The 26,630-nt window shown below is 40.4% G+C and overlaps 1 protein-coding gene across 2 annotated transcripts in view; it reads right to left on the minus strand.

Moving 5' to 3' along the window:
- UNC5A (unc-5 netrin receptor A) overlaps positions 1–26,630 on the minus strand; it is a 635,513-nt gene that overhangs the window by 17,765 nt on the left and 591,118 nt on the right. For both annotated transcript variants that reach the window (XM_069764183.1, XM_069764184.1), the window contains 4 exons: positions 21,163–21,396; positions 15,306–15,455; positions 13,049–13,213; positions 5,027–5,205 (listed from right to left, as the gene is read on the minus strand). In XM_069764183.1, coding sequence (XP_069620284.1) covers positions 5,027–5,205; positions 13,049–13,213; positions 15,306–15,455; positions 21,163–21,396 — 728 coding nt within the window. The remainder of the gene's footprint in view (positions 1–5,026; positions 5,206–13,048; positions 13,214–15,305; positions 15,456–21,162; positions 21,397–26,630) is intronic.

The following is a 26,630-nucleotide window of genomic DNA, read 5'->3' on the forward strand; positions in this document are numbered from 1 at the left end:
GATGTTTACATGAGGGGACATGCTGATGGCAAGCAATAGTTTTTATATCTGCATAAAAGAACTGGACTCTCTTGACCTGGTGAGTTCTTGGGACTCCTTAGGCTGCCATCACACTAGCAGTATTTGGTCAGTATTTTATATCAGTATTTATAACCCAAAACTATGAGTGGAACAATTAGAGGAAAAGTATAATAGAAACATATGCATCACTTCTGCATTTATCACCCACTCCTGGTTTTGGCTTACAAATACTGATGTAAAATACTGACCAAATACTGCTAGTGTGACGGCAATCTTAAAGGCAGATATAATATTAGTCATGGTAATTCTTTAGCCAACAGGGTAAGGCTGTGATGTAGTCTCTGGTGAAGAGTTGAAAATAAAGTTAAAACTATTTTATAGCGCCAGTAAAAACAGTGTTTGTCAGTACAAGTATGTCTTACTTGGAGGGAAAACCTCACATGAGAAATGTCTGAAATTGGAACAAGCCCAAACTTGACCTTTTCCCCCTAACCATGTGTATAATTGCATGTAGTGTACTGTCAGTGTGCTGATACACTCACCTACTGCTATCTTCTCCGGTATCCAGGGCCATTCCAATACTCTTCTGTGTGAAGTCACCGTTCTTCAAAACGAGGCTTCATAGTCTTTCATCGTAAAAGAGACTTCCAGCTCACACACAGAGTGATCTGGATATTCTGGAGAGTGGTGACGTCACAGAGAAGTGGAGCAGAACGGAGATACGAGAGAAGGCAGCGGTAGGTAAGTATACAAACACACTATACTATATACACATATACACAGGTTTTATTGACAAAATAGGTCAAGCGCTTCTTTAAAGTCAGTGGACCTGAAAATGAATAGAAGTTGAAGCTGGAACCCCGGTGTGACTTTTTACACTCATGGTAGCCACTGACAATAGCAAAAAGAGTGAGGAGACCGTGATATTTAAACCAACAACTATTGATTTGATTAACAAAATCAAAGGGGTACCTTCACACAATATAAGGGGTTAATGTAAACTGTGAAAATGAAGCAAGTTATGTCTCAAGGAAAATACAGCAATCCGGATAAAGATATTAAAAAAATGCTAGAAGCACTATCATTCTATGATTACAATTAAACGGCTGTTAAAGTGAGTGATGCCTTAGTCCTAATACCCTAACCTAAAGGACATCACCATCAATATCGCCTCCAGTTCTGGTAATCTAGCTCCGGTGACCTGGTTCCTCTCTTGTATGTGGTCTCTGGTCTCTCGGTTCTTTCATCCTCATATGGTCTTTTGTTCATTTACCTGGATCTGGTCTTTTGGTTCCTTCACTCAGATCTGGTCTCTCAGGTCCTTCACTCGGATCTGGTCTCTCGATTCCTTCACTCAGATCCGGTCTCTCGGTTTCTTCACTCTGCTCTGGTCTCTCAAGTTCCTTCACTCGGATCTGGCCTTTTGGTTCTTTCACTTGGATCTGGTCTTTCAGTCCCTTCACTCCGATCTGGTCTCTCGGTTCCTTCAATTGGATCTAGTTTCTCTGTTCTTTCACTCAGATCTTGTCCCTTGGTTCCCTCACTCGGATCTGGTCTCTCAGTTCATTTTGCTTAGATCTGGTCATTTGCAATGGTGGCTATAAGCCAATTCTACTGCCTCACACATCTGTCCTACTACAGGCCCAGGTGTCTACTCCTCTCCTTGACTGTCCTCCTGAGCCATTTTTAATTATTAACTCTTTCCCCCTCAGGAACCATGTAATTAGTTTTGAAGTTCCTGCTGATGTAGTTCTTGCTACTTTCTCTTGTCCTTCGATATTTAACCAGTAGATGTCAGTCCCTGCTTTCAGACACCCTCATGGGCCTCACAGTCTGAGAATCTCTTATCTGTCCACCTCCTTACAATTGTGGGGAGTCAATGCAGCCCCAGCCTCCTGTGACATCATGTTTCAGACTCCTCTAAAATAAAATGTCATAGGAAGTACAGTAAAAAAGACACATTCAGGGTTTAGCTAGATAGTGAAAAGTGTAGGGTGTTGTGTAATAATTTAATAAAGCAATATTACAGAAGTGGTTAGAGTGTAAGGATATATATTTTGAAAATACATTTTAGCTGCTGGACCACCCGTTTAAGGCTTCATACAATGAAAGCTGCTCTCTGCTTAACTGGCTTTTTGTGTGAGTCTGTATGTTTTGATGTATAAATAATTACCAAAATTAATAGTAATATGCATAGCCCAAAAATTCTATTTCTCACAGTCTTGAGTGTTTTTGCAGGCAGTAATTACAAAAGTCTGTAATATGTTGTGTTTTTGCATTTATTTTGCATTGTACTTTTGGTGAGAAGTTTTAAAGTTCTTTTAGGCTGCCAGGAAAACAAAACAATTTTGGAGGGATATCTAATAACTGTGACATTTTCATTTACAGTTTCTATGTACAGGAAACATACCGCTGCAAAGAAATGGCTGGTTGCTATGGTTTTTGAGCTAGCGCTCTTATCTGTAGATTGTAAAAGTGAAATAGGTGAGAAGGACAAGCATTTCTCAACGGAAAAATCCTTGTTTGTTAAAGGGGAAGTGTTGTGTCACTAAATCAGTGTCAAACAAAGATTTTCAGACAAAGGGTAACAATTGTACAAGTGCGAAGATTCCCCAGATTTAGATCCAACGCCAGTTAAAAGGTGACGGAGTGTGTGTGGTATCCTTTGATGTTGTTCTAGTCCAGGTTCAGAAGTACTGACAAATATGGTAGCGATATAATCCAAATATACTATGAGTTACATTTTTTCCATGATAATATTGCATATCTGAAAATTCTGGGCATCTATTGTAGAGCATTGACACCATGGCCACATACACTAGTGTATCCATCACTCTGTCCTATAGCTACTACTGACTAAACACATAGATGTGTAACAGCTGCAGTGAGAACAGAACTACTACTGCTGTTAGGATTACACAGAAATTCACAGCAGCAGACTGGACTATAACTCCCAGCGGACTTTACTCCTCTTTACATCATGTAAGAAAGAAGAGGAGTAGCAGAGGAAGACACTGATTTGCTGAGCAAGCTGGAGAAGAAGGGAAACCCTAGCTGAGCACAAGGACAGGTGTGTGATCTTCCATTGCAGACTGGTGAGAACCTGACACTGGAGAGCGGAGAAAAGTCACAGAATGAGTGTTGACAGCCCCGCAGCTCAGTGTGTAAGAGGAGGAGATAACCCTGGAGATGTCTGTAGACCAGCCAAGTTACTGAGAGATGTGGAAAACTGACTTGTCTACCCCAGAGAAGGATCCTGCTCGAACTACTTGAGTTGACTGGTATTTCGATGCTGCAACCTCAAGTTGGAGACCAGTAAGACCAGAGAGTTGCCACATCAAGGAATGAGTATATCCCGCTGGGACTTGTGATTCCACTAGTAAAGAATCTATAAGAAAACTGTTGTTGAGGGTACATTACTGGAACTTGTAGTTCTGCTGCTAAGAAGTGTTTGCGATTGTGACCTGAGGCTGAAATTCAGTCCTGGCATTTGATATCACACAGGCCCATGTTGTCCCCATCCCCATGAACCAGATGGGATATATTACTAACATTACCCTGGATGGAGGAAAGGAAGATTTTCTACAAGACCAATATTTCTAATGATACCCGTGGCTGCTGTGGTAAGTGACTTTGTGCTTCGTCACAACTCTTAACAGTATGGGTATCCAGAGAACACCGATTCTGTTAACAACGTAGCAGACAAGGCAGCCCATGACCTGACAGGTCCTTCTGGCATTTGCCAGAATAGCCAGATGGCCAGTCCGGCCCTGATTGTGACATTAAACTGCATTACCAGTTCCTGTGCTCGCGCCAACATCCGCGACAACTGGGTCCCGTCGTTGGGCTGTGTTACTTGCACTGCTTCAGACATTTCTGGGGTAAGTGTTATTAGTTAGGAGTGTGTTTGCTGTCATTTAAGTGGACAGTGTTATCCTAAACTGTGGACCAACAGCAAATGTGGAATTCGGGAACTTGTGATGTGAAAGCTGTAGTGTTGTACCTCCTGGAAATTGATCTGTGCAATCACAACATTCAGGCTTGCTGCAAAGCCCAACCATTACATTTAAGAGTGTCACATATCTGTTGTGCTTGTGTGATAACATTGGTTTACTGTTCTTGTTATGCCCCCTGCCCTTTACACCTCTAAGCGCCTGTACAATAAATCAGTTTTAATCTCATTTCTTGTGAGTGTGTAGGAGCATGGACAGGGGTTTCCTGAGACAGGATAGGAAGACCGTCTTACATTCTCCTACAGCTCCCAGCAAGATTCAAGTTGAAGCTCTATGACATACTGAGGTAAGAACTTGCAAAAAAACCTGTCGACGGAGGCAGTTTACAGGGTTTTTTTTACTTGGATCACCACTTCCATGTCCATAAAATAGTACTGGACATAATAATTAAAAAAAAATAATTTAGTGCCCATACAACAAGATTTTATTTCGCATAATAGAAACAGAGGCCTGAAATTGTATACTGTAGTGTATAATTTGTAAAGCGCTGCGGAATATGTTGGCGCTATATAAATAAAAATTATTATTATTATTATTATTATTATTATTATAATGAGTGTACCACTAATACAAGACCTGTTACTAAGGCTAATTCACATTTGCATTCAGGGTCTTTGCAGAGGACTGCGTACGTCCTGCGTTAAGCCCCTCCTACTTCTGCATACTTTGGCATGCGTCCTGCGTACCTATCTTTAACATTGGGTACGCAGGACATGCGGATGTATGCGGATGCATTGTTTTGAAGTGCCCGCCGTCTGCGTTTTGTGCAGATGGCGTGCATGTCAAGACGACACATCCGCATACATCTGCATGTCCTGCGTACCCAATGTTAAAGATAGTGGAAGTAGGTGGGGCTTAACGGAGGACGTACGCAGTCCTCCGTAAAGCCGCCAAATGCAAATGTGAATGCGGCCTACTGAAGACACTTCACACTTCACTTCTTCAGATCATGCACAGTAAATTGCCCCCAGTATAACATTTGATGACTATACCTGTCCAAGTTTAGCTTTTGAGCTAACACTCTCCATTCGGCACCATGAGAAGATGGCTCATCTAAGCTTGTTATGATCTTCTGTCTCATCAGAAAGGGGATCTTGAATGCGCTGGGACCCACCAAAGCTGCTGCTTCTTTCTCTCTTTCATCTAACTGTATTTCTGATGGACGATTTTCCTAAATTACAATAAACAAATTTAAATAAAATAATTGTAAGTAAGGATATCAGTCACAATAGGAAACATGGTGTAACTAGAGTTGCGGGTGGGGCACTTAGGTTGAGATGTGGATGGAGCAAAGTCTGAGGGTGTCTTTAGATTCAGGCCTTCCTTCTTCAACTCTTGACTGTGTTAATCAATTATTATATAATAATCTTTTAAGGGTTATTCTTATGTTATAATTAAGGAACACAGTCATGAGTTCTCCTTTGGGAGAAGGGAGCCAAAGCATTTTTTTTTACCTCCATCCTGGATGATTGCTGGGCATGATTAACCCTGTTTTCACCTTCTTGACCAGGTCAATATTTTCAATTCTGACCAGCGTCACTTTTTGAGATAATAACTCTGGAACGCTTCAATCTATCCCTGTGATCCTGAGACTTCGTTTTTGTGACATGTTGTAGTTCATGTTAGTGGTACATTTTGATCCATATGATTTGCATTTAAATTGAACATTTTACAAAAAATTGAAGATTTTAAAATTTGCAAACGTTCAAAAGTTTGGGCACCTTCAGTCAAAATTACTGTTATTGTGAGCAGTTAAGAAGTTGAAGATAAAATGATCTCTAAAAGGGCTAAAGTTAATGATGACACATTTCCTTTGTATTTTGGGCAAAAAAAAAATATTGTCTTTTTTACATTTTAAAAATTAGAAAAAGGAAATAGGGCCATTGCAAAAGTTTTATCTAGGGCTGCAGTGAGGATGTTGACATCACGTATGCCTCATAGAATTTCATACCATTTGGTTGTGAAGAAAGAATAATTATTTACATTTTTACCACAAAAGTGTTGTTTTAGCCCCCAGTTTTTAATTTTTATAATTGCTAATAGGAAGAAATGGACCACAAAGATAGTTATGCAATTTCTCCTGAGTGCGCCAATATGCTGCAAGTAATCAGGAACTACTTTTCAGGGACAGTGGAAAGCTCAGAAGGGAAGGAGCACCATATTGTAGTGCAGAGCAGATTTTGGTGTTATGGTTTGCAGTTGCCATGACCCACTGGAATAGACCCTGAGGAGCCAGAACAGCAGAAACTCACCCACAAGTGACCCCATTTCACAAACTACACTTCTAAATGAATTCATAAAAGGGTGCATATGAAGGGTGATAAAAGGGTGATCATATTGACACCATGGGTGTATCACAAAATTTTTTACCATTGGGTAGCGAAGAAAAAAGAATTAAATTTCTACCTCCAAAAAATCGTTTTAGCCCCAGATTTTACATTTTCACGCAGGGAAATTGGTAAAAATGGCACCAAATTTTGGCACACAATTTTTGCTGAACGTGGAAATACCCCATATGTGGCTGTAGAGTACTGCTAAGCCACACGGTGAGACTTAATAAGGAAAAAGTGGTATTTGACGATATGAGAACAAATTATTGTAGAATAGTTTGCGGACTTAATATACGGAAGCTCTATGTGATAGAAGAGCAGAAGTGACCCCATTTTGGAAATTACACTCTTTGGGAATTTATCTACAGGTGTAGTGATGATTTTGACTCTATGGGTGTTTTCCAGAAAGGAGCAACAGTGGATACTCCTGAGTGAAAATTGCAAATCTGCCATTGTTGTGCCCATACATTATAGTGCCCATACATTGTAGTGCCCACCTTGCGATTTTGGAGATATAGACCCCGTAAATTAAGCAGGCTCTCATTGCCACAGAAATGTCAAACATGTGGATGCTAAATGTGGGGCTCAAAAGAGAGGGGGCATTTGTACTTGGGAGTGCAGGAGTCATTGAATTTCTTTTTGGGGCACGAGGAGCTATGGCAGTTTTTTTATAGTATTTGTGCTACCAGTGATGTGGAAGTCCCCTATATTTCCAGTAACAAATGAATAGCTGGAGCCCTGCTATGTGTAGCACAGGTGATTGGATGATCGCAGCTTCTAGTCTCCCGTAGAGGTATATTGAAGCAAGTAAAAAAAATGTTTTTAAAAAATATACCGTATATACTCCAGTATAGGCCGACCCGAGTATAAGCCGACCCCCCTAATTTTGCCACAAAAAACTGGGAAAACTTAATGACTCGAGTACTGTATAAGCCTAGAGTGTGAAATGCAGCAGCTACCGGTAAAAATAGATACCAATAAAAGTAAAATTAATTATGACATCAGTAGGTTAAGTGTTTTTGAATATCCATATTGAATCAGGAGCCCCATATAATGCTCCATAAAGTTTATGATGGGCCCCATAAGATGCTCCATATTAAAATATGCCCCATATAATCCTGCATAAAAGGTTAATAATGGCCCCATAAGATGCCCCATAGACACATTTGCCCAATATAATGCTGCACAAATGTTGATTATGGCCCCATAAGATGCTCCATAAAGATATTTCCCCCATATAGTGCTGCACAAACGTTGATTATGGCCCCATACATAAACTTGCCCCATATAGTGCTGCACAAACGTTGATTATGGCCCTATAAAGACACTTGCTCCATATAGTGCTGCACAAACGTTATGGCCCCATTTGTGGACGATTGGTGGAGCAGCTTAGTTTACAATTTTTTGCAAAAAAAAGTATCAACTAAATACCCTATTTTTTTCCATCTTTTGACTAGCACTTGCTTATTACTGTGATTTTTTTTTTACAACAGAGTATTTTTGACCTCACTGTGCTCTTTTGTGTCTTCAAGTTTCTTGGTGGTGTGTGAACATGTTCCTACATACTTGTTCAATGTGCAAGTAGCCCATGTGTTTCTGGTTCCATTATAGTGCTGCACAAACGTTATGACCCCATACAGACACTTGTCCCATTATAGTGCTGCACAAACGTTATGGCCCCATAGATGCTCCATACAGACATTTGCCCCATTTGCTGTTGCTGCGATAAAAAAAAAAATCACATACTCACCTCTCCGTCGCTCAGGCCCCCGGCACTTTCAATATTCACCTGCTCCTCATTCTGGCACTGCTCCATCTTCAGCGTCTTCTGCACTGACGTTCAGGCAGAGGGCACGCACTAACTACGTCATTGTGCCCTCTGACCTGAGCGTCACTGCAGAAGACGCTGAAGATGGAGCGGCGCCAGAACAAGGATAAGGTGAATATCGCGCAGCGCTGCGCTCCCCTCCCCGTTATACTCACCTGCTCCTGGCATGGTGCAGTCCCTGCTTCCCCGGCGCTGTTGCTTCTTCTTCTACTGAGCGGTCACCGTTACCGCTCATTACAGTAATGAATATGCGGCTCCACCTCCCTTAGGTGTGGAGCCGCATATTCATTACTGTTATGAGCGGTACCATGTGACCACTCAGTACAGGAAGAAGCTGCCGGCGCCGGGGAAAAGACGTGCAGTGACCGCGCCAGGGGCAGATGAGTATAATTAGACAGCCCCTGCTCCCCCTCCCCTGCCGACCCTTGGGTATGACTTGAGTATAAGCCGAGAGGGGGACTTTCAGCCCCCCAAAAATGGGCTAAAAATATCGGCTTATACTCGAGTATATACGGTAAAAGTTAAAATCATCCCCCTTTCACCCCATTAAAAATTAAAACCATAAAAATATGACACATATTTGGTATCGTATTCAAAAAAATTCAATAGTAACCAGGGTCTCAAAAGCATATAATCGTATTTAAATCCCTAAAAGCATAAATCTTTATTGATAACACGAACCTACATATTGGTTCACACCACAAAAAATGACCAAAAAATATCCAAAAAAGACATACACTGTGCTCACATATAAACACTTAATATTTGGTATTGCATGTTCAGAAACGCCCAATATATCAAATATAAAAAGAATTAAACCGATCGGTAAATTTTTTTGGTCACCACAACATTGCAATAATATAAAATAACTGGCAAAAAAAAAGATCATGTGTAACGCAAAATGATATCAATAAAGACTGGCGTGCAAAAAGTAAGCCCTTGCTCAGCCCGAGATCCCAGAAAATTAAGATGCTACGAGTCTCATAAAATGGTACTATTTTTATTTTTTGCAAACGTTTGATTTTTTTCCATCACTTAAATAAAAAAGATCCTATGCATGTTTGGTATCTATAAACTCATAATGACCTGGAGAATCATAAAGGGCAGGTCAGTTTTAGCATATTGGGAACATGGTAAAAAAAGAACACAAAATAATTGTTGAATTGAATTTTTTTTTTTGCAATTTCACCGCTTTTTGAATTTTTGCCCCATTTTCCACTACACCATATGGCAAAACCAATGGTGCCTTTAAAAAATACATACAACTCATCCCTCAAAAAGCAAGACCTCACATGGCCATATGGACAAGACAGGGAGCAAAATACAGAAACGCAAAAACAGAAAACAACAAGGTCGTGAAGGGATTAAACAGCTTAGGTCAGTGTGCACATCATTCCTGGTTGTGACGTGACAGGTGCTCGGCTATTATGTCAGCCGAGCTCCCGGTGGGCACAGCTCCGGTGCTGTACATGATCGCCATGATGTACAGTATCTATGCGTAAAGGGTTGGGAAGCCTTACCTGACCATGATCTATAGGAATGCCATTGGTTGTGGAAGGATTAAGGAGGCTTCCAGTCCAGAGTATTAAGAGAGATAAAGTGGAATTATTCCCACATTTGGAAATTTGGAGGTGAATGTTCCATTCTTCCTTATGAAATGGCCTTTGCCATATGACATCTTATGTATATTTATTTTGGAGATGAGTATTTCCCCATATTGTCCTTGAAATAGCGTTCTCTGACACAAATTTTTCTGAGGCATGGAAATCCCAGTTATTAACCCGTCAAACAGCGGCATTTAACAAGCGCTTCCGGCCATCCGTCCGGAAATGCACGCACCGGTGACCCCATCACATGATCAGGGGTCATCAGTGCGTCGGCATGACAACCAGAGGTCTCCTTGAGACCTCTATGGTTGTTGATGCCAGATTGCTGTAAGCACTACCCTGTGGACGGTGCTCATAGCAAGTCTGCAATTCAGCTACATAGAGGTGATCTGAGCATCACCTCTATGTAACTGAGCCGATCAAGTTGTGGCAGCTTCTAGCCTCCCATGAGGGCTATTAAAGCATGCCAAAAGTAAAAAAAAAGTTTAAAAAATATTAAAAAAATAAAAAAATATAAAAGTTCAAATCACCCTCTTTCGTCACATTCAAAATAAAACAATAAAAATCAAACCTACACATATTTGGTATCGCCGTGTTCAGAATCGCCCGATCTATCAATTAAAAGAAAGGATTAACCTGATCGCTAACGGTATGCCAATAAAAAAAGTCAAAACGCCAGAATTACGTTTTTTTGGTCGCAGCGACATTGCATTAAAATGAAATAACGGGCGATCAAAACAACGTATCTGCACCAAAATGCTATACCATAATTAAAAAGCTCAGCATGCAAAAAATAAGCCCTCACCCAATGAAGACGCTACGGGTATTGGAAAATTGCGCAATTGTTTTTTTGTTTTTTTTTGTATTTTTTTTAGCAAAGGTTGAAATTTTATCTCACCACTTAGGCCTCTTTCACACTTCCGTTTTTTACAATCCGTCACAATCCATCAAAATGTTGAAAAGACGGATCCAAATTGAAAAAAATGGGTGCATTGGGTCTGTTTTTTTTTAAAGATCTGTCGAGGCTATGTGCACACATTGTGTATGCGTCTTCACTGTGTTTTTCCACTGCGAAAACGCATGCACAACACAACCCAGGTTAAAAATAATTAAAAAAATAAAAAATCGTTATATTCTTCCCTTCCGGCGTCCCCTGCAGCCTTCCCGTTGCTTTTCCGATGCTCGCGATGCTGCCGGCAGCTTCTGATCCCAGTAATGCTTTGCAAGCAATGACTTGTGAATGATGTAGTGGTCTCGTGAGGCATCACTGGGAACGGCAGCTGCCGGTGAGCATCAGGAAGGCTGCGGGGACCGTGGGAAGGCTTCGGTGAATGCCAGAAAGAAAATCACGATTTTTTATCTTTTTATTATTTTTAACGTTCTATCTTTTTACTATTGATGCTGCATAGGCAGCATCAATAGTAAAGAGAGAGCGAGAGAGAATTTCCCTTCTGCACATGCTCAGTTTCAAAAGACGGCATCCATCGCTGGATTCCTGCTTTTGACAGTCAACGATTTTCCGACGTACAGAAAAAACGTTCCTCTTTGCGTGGTCTCCACCCGATGGACAGCAATTTTACGACGGACCCAGTGCACGACGGATGAAACAGAAGGCCATCCGTCACAATCCATCGCTAATACAAGTCTATGAGAAAAAAACGGACCCAGTAGAAACATTTGCTGGATCCTTTTTTTTTCAGAATACGTCGGATTTTGACGGAAAAAGAAAGACGGAAGTATGAAAGAGGCCTTAGATCAGGGGTGTCAAACTACATTCCTCGAGGGCTGCAAACAGGTCATGTTTTCAGGATTTCCTTGTACTGCACAGGTGATAATTTAATCACCAACTTATTATTTGTGTAGGTGATTAAATTATCACCTGTGCAGTACAAGGAAATCCTGAAAACATGACCTGTTTGCAGCCCTCGAGGAATGCAGTTTGACACCCCTGCCTTAGATAAATAAAATAACCTAGACATGTGTGGTGTCTATGAACTTGTAATGACCTGTAGAATCATAATGTCAGGTCGGTTTTAGCATTTAGTGTACCTAGCAAAAAAGCCAAACAAAAAGCAAGTGTGGGATTGCACTATTTTTGCAATTTCACCGCATTTGGAAATTTTTTCCCGTTTTCTAGCACACGACATGGTAAAACCAATGATGTCGTTCAAAAGTACAACTCGTACTCCAAAAAATAATCCCTCACATGGCCATATTGGCGTAAACATAAAAAAGTTATGGCTCTGGGAAGGAGGGGAGCAAAAATTAAAAATTCAAAACCGAAAAAGCTCCAGGGGTTAAGGGGTTAAGTGCTGATCTGATGCTGCTGTGTGTAGACGATAAGTGGAATATTAAATAGATGGGAACAATTGGTGTCAACATCTGTAGGCATTCTGAACCCGGATCTAAATGGGCTGACAGATTAGCACTCTGAGTTTTTACATGTATTGTTTGTTTCATGTCGTATGTCTAAAAAATTGACCATATTTTAACATTGACTTTAATAAAAAAAGTTAGTTTTTAAATTATTCCACTAATTGCTATACCATCTTTTGACAAGTGGACTACTTCTATTATCCTTTCTATATACTGTAGATACCCAGCTATCTTTATTTCAATATTTAATCCATAGTGAATTATTTTGCTGCATACCGAATTTCTTAGTAAAATCCATGCAATTTGTAAAATTCAAAACTCGCTAGAGCCACTCATGTCTAGTGCTACTGATGGCATATTACCATAATTCAGACACTTTGTAGTGTTCTTGTAGAGCACAAGATACCATCACCATATGGTAACACCGTCAATGTGTATTTTAACTATAATGGATGTATATATATGTCCCTTGGAGAGTTATTTTCTTCAACATTTTGGGTGGATCTCCACTACCACTGTAGCACCCTCACTGAACCGATAGTGACCAACCATTATATCTAGAGATCTATATTTTGTATAGGCCAGCATTGTGTGATTGGTGGGAGTTTTGACATCTGGACTCCAACCGAGCTTGATTTTACACTTAGCTGAGCCTGCCAGTGTTAATAAGTGGGTACCACATGGTTTGGATCCTCAGATGAAGCCTACTCTACATCCCGATGCACTATTGTGTTGGTCATTGATATTCATTGTATAATGAACAGACAGAAAAGAAGAAACATTTTTCTGCTGTCTTCGAGGCTGCTTTTTTTTCATTTTTATGTGAAAAAAAGTATCATAGGGCACAAATTATATAAAAAGGATTAATCTCACCTTATTCAGGTTAATATTGATGTTAAAACTCTGACCATCTCCTTCCACTTGCCATATCCAAACCCTGCAGGAAAGGTCACAAGTGCTGAGACTGAAGCGCTCCAATGTGAAAGTACAGTGAAGATTCCCATGCACTCCATTCCAGATATGATAGAACGGGATCTCCTGTATAAAGACAAAGAACCAATAGAAGGTGATTAGCGTGGACTCCAAGAGAAAAGCTGCAAATTAACCAGACTGAATTGCAAGGGACTAATTTGCACTATGCTCTGCTGGCCAATCTGCTGAATAAGCCAAATATCAAGTACTAGATGGTGGCCCGATTCTAACGCATCGGGTATTCTAAAATATGCATGTCCACGTAGTATATTGCACAGCCCACGTAGTATATTGCCCAGCCACATAATATATTGCCCAGCCATGTAGTATATTGCCCAGCCACGTAGTATATAACCCAGTGACGTAGTAAATTGTATCATACAATTATTAGGTTCTGTAGAAGGACGTAGATCTGGGTATTTATTATAATGGAATATAGGCTGAACTGGATGGACAAATGTCTTTTTTCGGCCTTACTAACTATGTTACTATGTTACTATAAATGTTACTAAATTGCCCAGGCACATAGTATATTGTCCAGGCACGTAGTATATTGCCCAGTGACGTAGTATACAGCACAGAGCCACGTAGTATATTGCCCAGCCTCGTAGTATATTGCCCAGCCACGTAGTATATTGCCCAGCCACGTAGTATATAGCCCAGCCACATAGTATATTCCCCAGTGACGTAGTATATTGCCCAGGCACATAGTATATTGCCCAGGCACATAGTATATTGCCCAGTGACGTAGTATACAGCACAGAGCCATGTAGTATATTGCACAGTGACGTAGTATACAGCACAGAGCCACGTAGCATGCAGCACAGAGCCATGTAGTATATTGTCCAGCCACGTAGTATACAGCACAGAGCCACGTAGTATATTGCACAGCGACGTAGTATATTGCCCAGTCACGTATGTCACAGGTTAAAAAATAAAAAATAAACATATACTCACCTTCCGAGGGCCCCTTGTAGTTCGGTCACATGACCGCGACATCATCACAGGTCCTGCGTGCCTGCGCGAGAAGGACCTGCCATGACGTCACGGTCATGTGACCGCAACGTCATCACAGGCCCTGCGTGCCTGCGTGAGAAGGACCTGTGATGACGTCGCGGTCACATGATCGTGACGTCATGGCAGGTCCTTCTCGCGCAGGGCCTGTGATGACGTCGCGGTCACATGACCGTGACGTCATGGCAGGTCCTTCTCCCATAACATCCTTGGCACCGGAACCTGCCGCTTGCATGGAGCAGTCACCGGAGCGTCGCGAAAGGTGAGTATATAATTAATTTTTTTTTTTTTAGCATTTTTAACATTAGATGTTTTTACTATTGATGCTGCATAGGCAGCATCAATAGTAAAAACTTGGTCACACAGGGTTAATAGCGGCGGTAACAGAGTGAGTTACCCATGGCATAACTGTGTGAGCGGTGACTGCGGGGAGTATGGAGTGGGCGCTGACTGCAGGCGAGGGACTAATTGGACTGTGGCCATCGCTGATTGGTCGCGGCAGCCATGACAGGCAGCTGGCAAGACCAATCAGCGACTTGGATTCCATGACAGACAAAGGCTGCGACCAATGAATATCCGTGACAGACAGAAGGACAGACAGACAGAAAGATGGAAGTGACCCTTAGACAATTATATAGTAGATAGATTTGTGCTACAAATTTTCTATTACACATTGTTTGATACTAATAAAGGGGTTTTCCAGATGATGAAAGACTTGTTAAAAAAAAAATAAAGCCAATCACTTGCTGAGGCACGTCACCACTATGATCAGTTTGGAAGGCATTTCTTGTGTATGAAATATAGGACTACTATTAAATTATTATGCTTAATTTTATAGTACCATTAATTCTACAGTGCTTCACAGACACTTAGTGGGATTTGAACCCAGGACCCCTGCGCTCCAAAGCAACAGTGTTAACCACTGAGCCACTATGCTGCCCAGTGACTCAAGAACAAGAGACCAATTAACCAGAAAGTTGCCAGAAAAAGAGATCAGCGATGGCGACTATAATTTTATATGTTGTATCATTCATTATTAACGGTCTAACTCCTTTTAAAAATAATTTTCATTACCTGGAAAACTAGGAAAGTGAAGTGTACAGTTTTGAACAATTTCTGATGCATAGTAAGACAACGATTATACCTGGTAGCTGGCCAAGAGCTTGCTCTTCCACATGGTGCTGTGCATGTCATGCACAGAAAGGCGTAGATTGTGATAACTATCCTTAAAATGTAAGATCCGCGGCTCATCTAACATCTGCCCCCCCTGTTGTTTCTCCAGCTGTATGACCTCCTGTGGGAAAAACACACACAATTATAGAGATAAAACATGTTGTACATGATTAATGCATTTGGAGAAACGGGTCCGATAGCATATCCGCATTAGTACATCTACATGCACCTAGCTCTTTGTCTATACAGGCAATTTGCATCCATCATACACGTAGCTTGATGTATTATGTGGTGCTTACATCTGTTTGTAAGCTTCCAATGTGTGTGTAGAGGGTTAGTGACCCTACACTGGAGTCTGGCTACCATCCTCGAGGGTACAGATGCCTATTTGGGCACAGCTGCTTTTCTTACCCAGCTGATGAACAATCTTGAGTTGATGAGAAACAAAGTTCAAGTGAGAACTCTCTAGAGGCCAACAATGCACATCCTGATAGACGGATGTAACTGAGCTTCTGCAATAAGTGGTTTCTTACAACATTCATAAACAATGAAAAGCCGCACAGTACCACTGAAATTGTTAGGATTAATGCCAAAGGATTAATTCACGGAGTTTACCATTTTCCTGTATTTTCTAAAGAAGGACACTTTTTCTTTGTATTTATGTTTTGCTTTAAAAACCTGAAAAAAATGGTCTCCAAAGGGTGAATAGGTAAAAGGCACACCCAGGTCCTGGCGCCTCTTTGGGCCTAAAATGCTTATCTGGTACAGAAGTAGAGACCACTATAATGAATGGCTTCAGGGGATACTCAGGTTTTGGTAGGACAGACCATGTTACACTTCCATTGGGGCCATGAAGGTTCAAGTTATGCATCAATGATTTAGCCATTATCATTATTTTCAAACACAATGCTTTAGAAACAATGGTCACATGATTGTGTATAGTGGTTTTTACCCCTGTTTAAAGAACTTTTGAAATATCCCTGGATTAGATAATATAGCCAGTGCCTAATACATGCTGTCCATGGATTGATCAACATGCACAAGATGCCAGTTTCTCTTAAAGTGGCAAATATGACTCAGAGGAGATCTATGTCTTGTTTAAATGGTATCAGATATATAGATGGCTTCCCCATTGTTCCAGATGAGACAATTCTCTATACTCCTCCTTCTAGACCTGTCCTCTGCCTTCAACACGACTGCCTCCTACTACAGATCCTCTCCTCCTTTGGTGTCAAAGACCTTGCCCTATCTTGGATCTCCTCATACCTTACCAACCGCATATTTAGCGTTTCCTACTCCCATACTACCTCTTCATCTCACCCCCTCTCTGTTGGTGTCCCTCAAGGCTATGCCCTAGGGCCCTTACTCTTCTCAATCTATACACTCAGCCTGGGACAACTCATAAGGTCCTATGGCTTCCAGTACCATCTATATGCTGATGACACTCAGATCTACCTCTCTGGCCCAGATGTCACCCCTCTGCTCTCCAGAATCCCAGAGTGTCTATCAGCCACATCCTCCTTCTCCTTTCGATTCCTCAAGCTCAATGTGGGCAAATCTGAACTAATTATCTTTCCTCCATCTCTCATATCTTCCCTACCTGATCTATCTATCAAAATAAATGAGATCACACTTTCCCCTATACCCAAAATCTGTTGCCTCGGAGTAACCCTTGACTCGGCCCTGTCCTTCAAACCGCACATCCAAGCTCTCGCTATCTCCTGTCGCCTCCAGCTCAAAAATATTTCCAGAATCCGTCCTTTCCTCAACCCTCACTCTGCCAAAATGCTTGTGCATGCCCTAATCATCTCCCGCCTCGACTACTGCAACATCCTCCTCTGTGGCCTACCTTCTAACACTCTCGCACCCCTCCGGTCCTTCCTTAACTCTGCTGCCCGACTAATTAATCTCTCTCATCGCTACACTCCTGCTTCCCCTCTTTGCAAATCCCTTCACTGGCTCCCAATTTCCCAGCATATCGAATTTAAACTACTAACACTGACCTACAAAGCCATCCATAACCTTTCTCCTCTGTATATTTCTGAACTAATCTCCCGATATTTTCCCCCACGTAATCTCCAGTCCTCCCAAGACCTCCTTCTCTCCTCCACGCTTATTTGCTCCTCACCCAATTGCCTCCAAGACGTCTCCCGAATATCCCCCATCCTCTGGAATTCTGTACTCCAACATGTCCGGTTAGCCACCACTTTTGGATCCTTCAAACGGAACCTGAAAACCCACCTCTTCAAAGAAGCTTACGACCTGCAATGACCACACGACCACCTCAACACCATCGGAGCTACTGCAACCCCCGACCTTCTGTCTCCTTCCCCATAATCCTGTAGAATGTAAGCCCGCAATGGCAGGGTCCTCTTCCCTCTGTACCAGTCTGTCATTGTTAGTTTGTTTACGGTAAGTGATATTTGTATTTTGATGTAAACCCTTCTCATGTACAGCACCATGGAATTAATGGTGCTATACAAATAAGTAATAGTAATAATAATAAAAATAATACACTTTATGAATTAAATTAAACTTCATAGCTACAATATGTTGGTTTAGTGAATGATTGCTCTATGAAAACAACATGGCAGCACTCCTTTCATGCAATCAATTACTATTTGCGTCTGGAGGAGAGAAGGTTTTTCCACCAACATAGAAGAGGATTCTTTACTGTTAGGGCAGTGAGAATCTGGAATTGCTTGCCTGAGGAGGTGGTGATGGCGAACTCAGTCGAGGGGTTCAAGAGAGGCCTGGATGTCTTCCTGGAGCAGAACAATATTGTATCATACAATTATTAGGTTCTGTAGAAGGATGTAGATCTGGGGATTTATTATGATGGAATATAGGCTGAACTGGATGGACAAATGTCTTTTTTCGGCCTTACTAACTATGTTACTATGTTACTATGTTACTATACACTTATTGCAACACAGATGGAATGATGTATAAAAGAATACATGCAATAATGTATAATACAAGGATAATGTTACACCTTGTTCATAAAATCTTCAACATTGAAATTGTAACACCTAGAAGGCAAAGTCATAGAATTATTAAAATCACAGGATCCACAGACATGTTAACTAGGGATGAGTGGGCCCGAGGATGTTTGGGTCTGTCGCGTTCAGCCAAACTTTATAAAAAGTTTGGTTCGGATGCCAGAACGGTACCTGAACTCGAACCCAACCCTATTCAAATGAACAGGGAGCCCGAACATCTGGCGGTTCCCACGCTGCCATCTGTGTGACAGAGCAGGAAAAAACAGCTTTGATTGGCGGTAACCTAACACGTTACCGCATGTCACAGCGTTGCAGTTTCAATACTGTCACTCAGATAAAATAATGTGAGCTTGTAGCTCTGACCGGCATTGAAAAAGAATCCACTGGTGAGGTGTTGTTTTATGAGTACTACTCTCATCAGCGTATGCCTAGGCTGGCTGAGAGCAATGAGAGCAGGTGTACCCTGATGAGAGTATCCAACAGTTGGTGCCTGTCCATAGTAATACATATTTCAGTGAGATAATTAGTGCAGTGCATGTGTATTTTACTGTACATGTATGAAGCTAATAAATAAAATAAAAAATGGCATTGGGTCCCATTTATTTTTACTAACCAGCTGAGGGAAAGTGGACAGCTGGGGCTGGTGTTATTATTCTGGGATTGGGCCAATATCATTAAAGGGTCCCTATTAATATCATCATCGTCTGTGTAGTCTTTACTGGTTATTAAAATGGGAGACCCCATAAGAATGATGTTGGGTCCCACCTATATTCAGTAACCAGCAAAAGCTAAACAGACAGCTGATGGGTAATACTACTAGGCTGGGAAGGAGATATTGGCCCCCTCCCAGACTAAAACACCAGCCCTCAGCTGCCACAATAATGGTGCATCCATTAGATACACCAATTCTGGTGCTTATTCTTGGCTTTTCCTACTTGCACTGGTGCGTTGCCAAGTGGGGTAATAGCTTTGGGGTTGATGTCTGGTGTATTATATTCGTTGACATCAAGCCCAGGGGTAATGGAGAGGCACTCCCATTACTAACCCCGTAAGTTTAAGTAAAATACACATACAGAGTAAAGTCATTTATTTTAACAAAAAACTGTCTGACCCTCTTTTACCCATTTATTAATGTAAAAATAAAAAAAAATGAAAGTTATACTCACCTGTCTGCCCATAATCCATAATGCTGATGTCCCACCACGATCATCAACTCTGCTACATTTGCTTGCATTGCTGAGCTGTGACAAATGTTACTGCTCAGCTCAAAAACCAGCTCACACTGAGCTGAGCATGAGAACACACCTATTTATGACTGGTGGTGATGTAATTAAGGTTACCTCCAGCTCAGTGTCATCTGGTTGCCGGGCAGAGCGGTAACATTATTGATGTCACCACTCAGCAATCCAACCAGATGTGGCAGAGTTAGTGATCATCGTGGGACATCAGCATTATGGAATATCGGCGGATAGGTGAGTATAACTTGGATTTTTTACTTTTTTTTACATTAATAAATGGGTAAAAGAGGATTGGTGCCCTGTTTTTCAAAACAGGACTTGGCTCTGTGTGTGTCTTTATTATGTTTTACTCACTGGGTTAGTAATGGGGGTGCATGATAGATGACTCTCGATTACTTGCCCCTGGACTTTATGTCAACAAACATAAAACAGGTGACATCAACCCAAAAACTATTACCCCACTTGTCAACGCACCAGGTCAAGTGGGAAGTGCCGGGCAAAGCCCAAGAATTGGCGCATCTAGTGGATGTACCTTTTCTGAGGTGGCTGTGGGCTGCTATTTTTAGGCTGAGGAAGGCCAATATCCACGAACCCTTCCCAGCCTAAGAACAGCAGTCTGCTTAAGATTGGCTGGTTATCGAATACTGGTTTATTGAATAATTTATTTCAGTAATTTAAAAAAATGGGAACCCTCTGTTTCTGTCATAATTACCAGCACTGGTTGTCAAGAATAGAAGAGACCCCATGTCTTTTCTTTTTATTTATTTATATTTACACAGTGCGCCAGCCGATAACAGCAATGCCAATACTTGACATGGCTGTGATGGAGCTGGAAGTGCCCACACAGGAAAAACTTAATTGGCTGCTCTGCAGCCTTTCATCAAGCTTTGTTCGGGCTACCGAACCTGTACAGTAACACAGAATTAGGGTATGGACCCTGAACTTTGCCGTTCAGGTTCGCCAATCTATAATAATGATATGCAAGTGATGAAAAAATGTAAGCAACATTTGTTAAACATCTCGATTTCTTAAGCATTGAGTATGATGTCCTCAGACAACCATTAATAACCTATTTGAAAACATGTCAAAACGTGTAAGTGCGTGTATTTATGACGATCATACTCAATACTGATAAGGTGTTTTAAAAATGTTGTTCCCATATTTTCAGAATTTGCACATCACTAAATATCTATCGATCCTGCATTTTCCATAACTCCACAATGTTTTCTTCTTGGTATTACAATTTCCATGTTGATGAGCTTCTATTTTATGTAAATTGGTTTAATACATGATACACCAATTAAGAAGTTTGGACAATGTACATTGCCAAAGTTTCATTATTTTTCGTTTCTTTTTTTTTTTTAACAAGGCCAATTCTTTGACTTTGCTTCCCTAATGCCTACAACCCTCGCATAATTCTCCTAAGCACTTGGGTATACCATCTCCCTCAATGGAGCAAGTAATGAATTATAGTATTACATCATGTTTTATGGGCTCCATAATCAACAGTCTCCTGTCGTTACAGTCAGTGAACCATATCCCGACTTTAATAGCTGTGGTTTATGTGTGGCTTTCCCCTTTCACTCACCTTCATGGCATCTTGTGTGTCAGGGATGCAGTACACTCGCAGGCTGTACTCCAGGCTGGTACATGAGGTGGGAGCAAAGAGCAGCATCTTTAGGCGCTTTGTGGCTGACATGCTGAGAGACTCTCCCACCAGAGCAAAGCGTCCCAGCTGCTCTGTGAATAGATAACAGTTGTGGGACTCCAAGTGGCAGTAATATGTGTGAGATGGGCTTCCCCCGTCAAGCTGCAACACATCCTGTTAAAAGCAAGTCACATACTTAAGATCAAAAGAGACCACTTAGGGCTCTCAGGCCACGGTCACACATTCAGTATTTGGTCAGTATTTTACCTCAGTATTTGTAAGCCAAAACCAGGAGTGTGACAATCGGAAGAAAAGTATCATAGAAACGTGTCACCACTTCTGTATTTTTCACCCACTCCTGGTTTCGGTTTACAAATGCTGAGGTAAAATACTGACCAAATACTAAACGTGTGCATGCGGAATAAGGCTACGTTTCCACAATGAGCTGTCAGTGAGTTTTTGACCCTACATATTTTTATTGCATCGAAAACACAGCATCTTACAGTTCCAGCAAAATTGATGGGATTTACAGAAGTTTCATGCCCACTGTGCGTTTGTTTTACGCAATATAAAGTGACCTTTCAAATCCACACCATGTCAATTTTTCTCGCGGGTACGCTGAGTTTTCTATGTGGATTTTTCCCATAGACTTATATTAGATGTGAAAAATGCGCAGATAGAACACGAACATGCATTTTTAGTGCATTTTGACGGCAGAAACCGATCAAAGACGCATGTAATCAGCACAAAGTACTGTATATCAATACAATTTTGTGAAAGCCAAATGCGAGGAAGTATCAAGAACAAAGCAGCATTTTTTAGAGCGTGATACACCAAAAAGAGACAAAAACCGAAGCATCAAAAACACAGTGAAAAACCGCAACTACTCTAATTTGATAGGTGCAGAAATCTGCAGCATCAAAAACTCCCCAAACACTCATTGTGGGAACATAGCCGTACAGTTATCCGTGTATGCGATGGAACAGTCACTCATCTTTTCGAGTTTCAGATTTAATTAAGAAATGGATGAACAGATTTTTAACAACTTCATACAAGAAGATTCCTAGTGATGAGCGAGTATGCTCGTTACTCGAGTTTCTCCGAGCATGCTCAGGAGGTCTCGGAGAACCCCCGAGCATGCTCAGACAAACTAGATTAACCAGCATACTTGCTCATCACTAAAGAGGACACGACAAGTGAACATATTTTCTTGTTTTTTTTTATTTGGTCTACGTAGGTCAATATTCTTACGTACTCTCTATATATTCAACTTTAGCAATAGAAGCAGCCACAATATTTTTTTCATCACAATGACATACAGAATCTGTGAAAGCAAAGCTCCATACGCCTCCGTATAAAATGGAAGACACATGCAGACACAAACAGTCTATGACAGCTGTACTGCAGATCTGTTTAAAGCAGGTCTGTAAAACAGCCATTTGCATCTTGGAAGACACCCAGAAAATGAAGATTTGCTTAGGCTATGTTTTAAGGCCGAAACCTAAATTCTTTAGTAAATCAATAAAATTCAAGGTATAATCAATCTTTTTACTGCAGTAATATATGCATGTTCAGTCTCCTCAGCTTCTGCATTCTAACATGACAGGACACCATGTTCAACGTAATCTACAGTCTTCCTCCCGGCAGACAGAAACATGTCTTCTCTACATAAACTTGGAAGCAGATGGTCAGAGAGTTTGACAGTCTCCATACATATTAGATTGTGAAAAATCTAAACTACATAACAGACCAATATTTTCTGTTTCTACCAATGGTATAAAACCTAAAGTGTGGGCACAGTTCACAATTATTCCCTCACGAATTATTACAGAGTGAAAAAATAACAACCTTTGTAATATACAGGTTGCTTGTTCAATGGCTCTTTCTCTACTTATTAAGCATTTGTTTAATTCCTGGATGGCGCTTGTGTTGTCTGTAGCTGTTCAGAATCTCTGAACACACTGAAATAGACATCTACTCTATAACATAAAAAATCAAACTTCTTATTGCATACTTGTATTACATACAGAATGGACAGTGTGTTTGTTTGTGGGTGGGACAGGGGTGCACACATTAATACAGATCATCTTTGGTATTAGATCAACTCACCCCAAGGATTGATTGAAAGCAAATTTTTTTTAATTGTAAGTTCGAAATACTCAAGTGCTGTGAGATATGTAAGACCAGATGATCACAGTACTGAAACTGGGAGAACTTGGGGAGCTTATCCAGGATTCTTGTAAGAATTCTACACTTGTTCTTTCGAAACAGACATATAATCGTGCCAGCCTTTATTAGGAGTTGGGTTCAGGATAAACTAAGAGTGGGCTTGCAATTGATAGATCTCCATTTACCCGAGGATTCCAGAAAGGCTTTGATTGGCCAACAGGAGAAAACAAGAATCCCCTGGTGGGCCCTTGCTCAAGAGTTTTGCCACCACCCTCATGTATTAGCAATTCTTGGCACAATATACATAAATCAATATGTACAGACAGCATCTTATTTATTTAACAATATAGCCAGTTGATTGATATATACATTTTTGATTAAGGATAATGTCACATTTGCATGTAGGTGAAAAGTGAGTCCCTGGAATTGGTTACTGGTGGGCTGTTGGCATCTCAGTAACACAGAGTCCAAAAATGGCATTTATGGCAAAATCTTCTAAAGATAAGTGAACAGGCAGAGGTCACAACTTAACTGATAGCCGTAAAACATGCAATATTACTATAGCTATGTGACATTTTTAAAGCTATGTATTAAGCTGGCTCAGGAGTTGAGCTTGCCTCATATCAAGTAGACGCTGGCATTGTTACAGACAGCATCTGCCTGGAACTGCAAAGACTGTATTTTTCTCTGAACGCTGCAGTTTAACAATTTATATGCCACTTTCAATCTCTGACAACAACATTTAAATGAAGTCAAGGTCAGTGGGGCATTAACTTTCATAGGCCTCCCGCAATGCAATCGCGGGGAGCTGATGGATTACCATTGCAGTTGGGGGTCAGATAAAGGTGACTGTAACTGATATCCTATTCTTCCTGTGAAACACAGCCACAGGCTTGAGGAAAAGTACAATTTCTCTATATACTGTAATATTGCAATTTATAGTATAAGCGATCACCTTAAGGGATTAAAAATTAACACAAACAAAAAAATCACGTTTTACAAAAACTTAAAAATAACTAAACCGGTTTATGTCACCTTCTTCACCCGTTTAAAGAAATTACAAAATTAAAAAAAAAGTTTTTATCATCATGTCAAATAATGCTCATCCCCATCTAAAAATAAAAATACATTAAAAAGTAATGTTATATGTAGCCAAAAATGGTATGAATAAAAATGTTAGCTATATGCAAATAACTCCTATCATAGGGTCTCAGAAAACAATGGGAGAAAGATATATTTTTTTGTACAAGGTAATGTAATATATACACAGTGCCTTAAAAAAATATTCATACGTCATTACTTTTCGACATTTTTTAACTCTAATCATCTTCCCTGTCCCTGCTGAAGAAAAGCATCCCCACAGCATAATGCTGCCACCACCTTGTTTGATGTTGGGAATGGTGTTTTCAGGGTGATGTGCAGTGCTAATTTTTTGCAACACATAGCGTTTTAGCCCACAATTTTCAAATTTGGTCTCATCTGACCAAAGCAACTGTAAGCAGCAACTGAAAGGAGCTTCTAAAGGAGCATGAATTGAAAAGTTAAAATGGCTCCCTCTGAAGTATTGATTTTGGGAGAGAAATAAGGTAATGACATATACTACAGTATTTCACAACTTTGCAATGCCTGAATAATTAAATTATTTACCCTTTAATTGTATAGTTTTTCTATAATTGTATTTGGATGTACTTGAATAAACTTGGCTAATATGGGCTCACCACTTTTTCAATACCTTCACATATCTGTCTTTCCGAATCCATTAGATTTGTGTATTTGAACAATTTGTGCCATAATGACCAGCGAACAGAATGAGCTGTGTAGCAAACAAAAACGATCTTATGGGATCGAAGTATTTAATTGCTACTTGAAAATAGAGAATCAAAGAAAGGAAAAGCTTTAAAGGCAAAAGTAATGCTGCCACGGACTCCTGAAAAGCTGACAATTATTATATTAATGCAATTTAACCTGTGGGCACCAAATGACAGCTTGCAAATCCTAAAAGATATTACTTTTTAAGTAGCCGGAAGCCCATGTCAACTGTCATCAAACTTAGTGTTGAACCTAATGTCTAGGCATCATTATCCAACAGCCAGAACATGACGTTATAAATGTAGAGAGCGCATGGTACATTTTCTGCATCCTTCAAATCCAGTGTCTATGTGATTCATAGTATGCACCGTAAACTTGCAGCCTGTTCAATAAACACCATCATCCAGGGACCTGCGCTATTCTCTGAGAATGCCTCTTATCAAAGTACAGCCGCAAGACACAAAGCGTTATTATAATGACATTCCGTAGGCAAGACATCAACTTTGTATGCCTTAGACATTCAGCACTTGGGTCCTGACAATCTTCCATGCAGCACACGTAATTTAGAGTCAAAAATCTCTATGGGACAATCTCACCAACTATGCAAACACACAGTTTACAGTTAATTGGAAGCTGTCACCAGAAAAGGATCCGTTTTTTGTGGTACATGGTACTTTAAAAAAAAAAAAGGATATTTTTTATTTAATATTTTCCGAGTTTTCTTCAAAAAACTAAATTAGTAATTTAGCATTTTTCACACTGGCCACTCAGGCTGTTTTAGACTTATGCTTCCTGTCCTTTCAGGAAGAGTTTATGGCAGTTTTCTTATCAGAGACACTATTACAATGACACCTCCATGCACAACTGATAACAAAAAAATCTACCAATCACAATAGGTAATGTCAGAGCTGACCCTGTCCCCCATCCCTTCACAACGACCTTTGCACATGCTCATTAGATGCTTCTGACTCTTGTTCATTGCTGCTAATGTACATGTAAATTACCTGAAACAATAGGAAAATATATATAAATAGTGGCCACTGGCCAGTGTGAAAATTGTAAGATTTCAAATTTTTAAACAGAGATTGTGATATAGGTAAAACATGGCCACATTTTTCAAAAAATATATTTAACACAAAAAACCTGTCTTAAACAATAGGTCATTTTCTGACGACAAATTCGACGAAGAGTAAAATTAAACAAAGATAAGTAAGCTCATTCCATCAAGTTGTTATAAATTCTATTGTTTTATCCTTTTCTGAGAACCAATATGCTTCCCAGATGGCTCATCGTTCTGCTTTTTTAAACTTTTCGGTGGCGAAACTTGCTAGATTATTCGACAATATTGGAGGTTGTGACTGTATCAATGAATAACGAGGGAGTTTGCCATTCGAAAGTTTATAAAAGTTGGAATAGTTGTGAGATGCAAT

The sequence above is a fragment of the Ranitomeya imitator genome, chromosome 4 (genome assembly GCF_032444005.1).
Source record: "Ranitomeya imitator isolate aRanImi1 chromosome 4, aRanImi1.pri, whole genome shotgun sequence".
NCBI classification, from domain to species: domain Eukaryota; kingdom Metazoa; phylum Chordata; class Amphibia; order Anura; family Dendrobatidae; genus Ranitomeya; species Ranitomeya imitator.